Here is a 5,652-nt window from a genome sequence, read left to right on the forward strand (position 1 = left end):
ATCTCCCACATCAAGACATCACGAAGCCTCCACATCATGTGCCACATCCCAGTCTTCTGCTGGATCACTGCTACAGTTCTGGAGGAGCTGCTGAAGACCAGAGAGGGAGGAGATCTGCCCAAGACCCTGACTGAGATGTACATCCACTTCCTGGTGGTTCAGACCAAAGTGAAGAAGGTCAAATATGATGGAGGAGATGAGACAGATCCACACTGGAGTCCAGAGAGCAGGAAGATGATTGAGTCTCTGGGAAAACTGGCTTTTGAGCAGCTGCAGAAAGGAAACCTGATCTTCTATGAATCAGACCTGACAGAGTGTGGCATCGATATCAGAGCAGCCTCAAAGTGTTCAGGAGTGTTCACACAGATCTTTAAAGAGGAGAGAGGGGTATACAAGGACAAGGTGTTCTGCTTCGTCCATCTGAGTGTTCAGGAGTTTCTGGCTGCTCTTCATGTCCATCAGACCTTCATCAACTCTGGTATCAACCTGATGGAAGAACAGAAAACATTTCTATTCTCGACAGTCTTTAATAACAACACTACACTTAAACATCTCCACCAGAGAGCTGTAGACGAGGCCTTACAGAGTCCAAATGGCCACCTGGACTTGTTCCTGCGCTTCCTCCTGGGTCTTTCACTGCAGACCAATCAGAATCTCCTACGAGGCCTGTTGACACAGACAGAAAGTAGCTCACAGACCAATCCAAAAACAGTCGAGTACATCAAGAAGAAGATCAAAAAGAATCTGTCTGCAGAGAGAAGCATCAATCTGTTCCACTGTCTGAATGAACTGAATGATCGTTCTCTAGTGGAGGAGATCCAACAGTCCCTGAGATCAGGAAGTCTCTCCACAGATAAACTGTCTCCTGCTCAGTGGTCAGCTCTGGTCTTCATCTTGCTGTCATCAGAAGAACATCTGGACGTGTTTGACCTGAAGAAATACTCTGCTTCAGAGAGAGCTCTTCTGAGGCTGCTGCCAGTGATCAAAGCCTCCAACAAAGCTCTGTACGTGGAATAATGAACCACTTTATGCTTGTTTCACTTTGTACATGACAAATGAAACTTTTTGTTTGTGTTCTTTGTTAATTCTTCCTCAGATTGAGCAGCTGTAACCTCTCAAAGAGAAGTTGTGAAGCTCTGTCCTCAGTTCTCAGCTCTCAGTCCTCTAGTCTGAGAGATCTGGACCTGAGTAACAACAACCTGCAGGATTCAGGAGTGAAGCTGCTTTCTGCTGGATTGATGAGTCCACACTGTGAACTGGAAACTCTCAGGTCAGTATTAAGAATGAGCGTATTACATAGAAAGGCATTTATGTGAGTAACTTTCATTTTCATCAAAACAGAACTCTTCTCATTAATCTGTTTTTGTTTTGTTACCAGTAAAACATGGTAAAACAAAATACATTTAACAATCTGAATAAACACTGTAGACCAGTTCAATGATGCACTTATCTATTGAAGCTGAATGTCAAACACAAACATGCACAGACAAATTTAAGTAACTATTACTCACAGCAAAGTGATGACACAATGCACAGCCAAATTATTCCTGATCAGTGTTGTCAAATTTGTACATTTCACTTTTCAGGCTGAGCAGCTGTAACCTGTCAGAGAGAAGCTGTGAAGCTCTGTCCTCAGTTCTCAGTTCAGAGTCCTCTAGTCTGAGAGATCTGGACCTGAGTAACAACAACCTGCAGGATTCAGGAGTGAAGTTACTTTCTGCTGGACTCACGAGTAAACACTGTGAACTGGAAACTCTCAGGTCAGAATACAGCTGTGTGTTTTCAAATCAATAGCAAGTGAGCAATACATTCTGCACTTCATGTAGTTTTATGTCAGTGAACACTTTCTTTTGTTAGATTTTTAGCATTTGAAACATAGCGACCTGAGGAAATCTTAAATATCTTACATATTAGTGTAAATGAAGGAACTGTGACTAAGAGCTATGTTTGGCAGGCACGGTGAAGACATTTGCTCTTAAACCTCATGCAAAGTTTTCTGTAGTGTGACACTTTATTGGTATTCCGGCATACGGGGGGCTTACTAACACAAAAGTGTGAGTCTCTGAAGGTAAGTCAGCCCACAACATTTGCAGAGTATAACATTTAATCCAGATGGTCAGAGGGTAGGAATGTAAATACAGAAGTGAATATTAGTTGGTTTACATATGGTTGCAAATCAATGACCAAAGGTGATGGAATCGAGAGTGGCACTCAGGGTTTCTCCAGATACTTCCTGCTCAGCGGAAACAGGATGTGCTATTGTGCTATCTTCTTCCTCAGCACAAAGCTAAACAAATAATTATTCCTGCTGCTCGTTAAGTAACTCATTTATGCTCAGTACCCATTTTATTAGGCTAAGTTTTCAGTTTGTGGTTGGATTTGGACCCAGATGCCAAACACTGAGAGTTGTGGCGGAAAAGGTGGATTTATTAAACAACCAATCTTTAAAGGGCAGCAGAAATGGCTGGTGGTGGCGTGGTGTGGAGCAGAAGTGGAATTAGTTGCTGACAGTGAAGCATTCTGGATTTACACAAGAGAGCACAAGGTCAGTGGAGTAGCAAACAAGACACACTAGTGTAGGATCAACCAGCCATAGTGACTTTAAGACAGAGAACAAGCTCTCATCCATTTTCAGTCACAGGAGACAATGGAGACAGGGTCCATCGTGATCAACAGAGCAGAGGCATTCAGGCACCACACTAGATATGCAACCTTAAAAGAAGAGACCTACCAGGTCTGGCAGGATGGTGAAATTTGTGTTATCAGGAGGAGGCCATGAGAAAAGTGATCGTAAGAGGATCCCCCAGCACACCTCCAGATGAAGACACCAACAACAATGTGGATTGGCCTAGTTCAGCCAAGTGACTGGCTCAAACCCCCAGTCTCTACCAGGCCTACAAAGGACCAAATGGCTGCCAGGAACACTATGACTGACTTCTGACCCTGCAGGAAGTGGTGGTCAAAATTTTGACAACAACATTAAAAGGATTTCACTCCCAGTGACAACGCCACAAGTAACACCAGACTCATCTCTCCATTATCTATACACCGCTTAAATACATGTACACAACAAAATGTCAAAAAGCATCGCAGTATTATAAAAAGCAAAGCAGGTTCTGGATCAGAAGTCACTCCACATTCTATACCATTCATTAGTCTTACCATATTTAAATTACTGTGTAGGTTTGGGGTAATAATTACAAGAGTTCGACAGATTCACTATTCATTCTTCAAAAAAGGGCAATAAGGATGATTCATAAGGTCGGCTATCTGGAACACACCAACTCCCTATTCTTACAGTCAAAATTACTAAAAGATCTAGTGGGATATCAAACAGCACAAATAATGTACAAAGCCAAAAATGAAACACTACCAGGAAATATTCTAAAACTCTTCAGCAGTCCAGAAGGGAGCTATAACTTAAGAAGAAAATACAACTTCAAAACTGGCAGTGCCCGTACCACCAGAAAAGGTTTCTGTGTCTCAGTATGTGGAGTAAGACTATGGAACAGTTTGAATGTGGAGTTGAAGCAATGTCCAAACATACACCAGTTTAAAATACAGTACAAGAACATGATCTTTACACAATACAAGGATGAAGAGGGGGCTTGACCTATTCCAGGTGTTTGCAGGAGTTAATGTTTATCTTTTTACTTATTGGTAACTATGAATTACTTATCGGTCTCATCCTATTTTCTTTAGAATGACTGTATATGTATGTTTGTGTGTGTGTGTGTATCTGTGAATGCGTATGTGTTTTGTATATATGTATGTGTATATGTATGTATGAATATGTATATATGTATATGTGTGTATGTATATATGTATATACATAAGAATTGGTAGTATCATAATTGTATATATTTTCATTGTATCTCATATGTATAAACAGAAATTCTATATCATAAATATATATGTAAGAAACTAGAAATCATCAATCCATATTTTATGGAAAAGGGGGTGGGATTAAATAAGTATTTACATACTTCTTCTCACTCCTTTTCGAAGTCCAGAATTGTGGAATATTTCTTTGTTACATGATTTCCTTTAAGATGTATGTGTATGGATTTGTACGTATATAAGTGTATATTTATACATATGAAATATTCATTCTTTGTTTACTTGGAACTTGTCTTTACATATTCGAAAGAAATATTTCAATCAATCAATCAATCAATCAATTAATCAATCAATCAATCAAATACTCGCTTGGATCGCGGCCGGGGCTGGAGCCTATCCCAGCCAACTTAGGGTGAAGGCAGGGGACACCCTGGACAGGTCACCAGTCTATCACAGGGCTACACTTAGAGACAGACANCTCTGAAGTTGTGTTGGTGGCACAAGAAGGACCAACAGTGTATTGGGCAGAGGGTCTTCATGTTTTGGCTTATCTGTGTACATTCTACAAATATCCTAAAAGTACATGATGTATACTTGTATATTGATGACTTTTTCTTAAGCTTTAAATGATCATTTTTGTGTTTCTATCAGGATCTATCACACAACTGTAGACTTCCCCATATACCAACCTAATGTCTTCGAAAACAGACATAGCTCTTCTGATGAAAGGTAAGGCTTTGATACTCAAACAGAGGAATTTCTTTCACAAACACAGAGATATTTATATTTAAAGCTGACATCATAATTTCACTGACTGAGCAGAAGGAGCTTCACTGATCTCACAAATGCTGGTTAGAGTTAAAACTGAAACATTTGTCTGTGTGAACAGGGTTTACTCTACACTGTAGGCTTTATGCACATGCCAACCTTCACATGAACACATTTGTTTTGTTCAGAAGTTTTATTTCCATACATACAAAGTACAACATAGAAAATACAATTAAAATCCTATTATCGTCATGGTTTTGTTGAGGTTTCTGACCCACATGCAGAATAACACTCAGGAGAAATGGAGTTAGAAAAATCAGGTTTATAGAGACTGGAAAAGTGCAAGGATGAGGTTAGACCAGGCTGGGACGTCGATGTGGTCTTGTAAACGGCTGGGGAGGGCAGGCTGTACGGCGGTCAATGTAGAGGACTGAGAGAAGCAGGAGCGTTACCAGTCGTGAGCAGATAATCCAGGGAGGAACAGAGAAAACTCAGGTTTGGCGCAGGTAGGTTGTGGAGAGGCACAAGCATGGAGTGGGTCCACTGCAAAAAAAAAACACATAGGTTAACACTCAGGCAATGAGTGACTGGCAACAGCTCCTCTTATCCACGGAGTGACGACCCTGATGAATTGCAGGTGTGTGGAAAAACACACCTGCAGGAAATGAGCCCAGCACAGCAGGAGTTCCTCAGGACGCCCTCTGGTGGAAACCTGCAGGAGAAAACCAACACAGCCCAGAAACCCCATTCCCTGACAATTATAATGCTTCTCCACAGACTACAACAGTAGCATTGAAGCAGTGCAATATTATAATAAATACAAAGTACAAAATACTGCTGTAAGTTTTGAATTAGTTTTTAAATTAAAAACTGTATTATAGAGGTTTCTTTTATGTTCTTGTTTTCTTCATTCAGTTTTCTCGTACAACAAACTGAAAAATACAAATAAAATCTTGAACTCACTTTAATTTAAATACTAAATGAAGTAAATGGACAAAGTAATTGATGCTACAGAAGATTCTATGCACATAAATGCACAAAACT

The 5,652-nt window shown here is 40.3% G+C and overlaps 1 protein-coding gene across 1 annotated transcript in view; it reads left to right on the plus strand.

The window, feature by feature from the left end:
- The window catches only part of LOC103368570 (uncharacterized), a gene marked incomplete at its 3' end in the record, with an annotated part of 91,528 nt that overhangs the window by 78,416 nt on the left and 7,460 nt on the right, over positions 1–5,652 (plus strand). Inside the window, exons 22-23 of the mRNA XM_008296979.1 lie at positions 1,097–1,270; positions 1,587–1,760. Coding sequence (XP_008295201.1) covers positions 1,097–1,270; positions 1,587–1,760 — 348 coding nt within the window. The remainder of the gene's footprint in view (positions 1–1,096; positions 1,271–1,586; positions 1,761–5,652) is intronic.

The sequence above is a fragment of the Stegastes partitus genome, unplaced genomic scaffold (genome assembly GCF_000690725.1).
Source record: "Stegastes partitus isolate 25-593 unplaced genomic scaffold, Stegastes_partitus-1.0.2 Scaffold1174, whole genome shotgun sequence".
NCBI classification, from domain to species: domain Eukaryota; kingdom Metazoa; phylum Chordata; class Actinopteri; family Pomacentridae; genus Stegastes; species Stegastes partitus.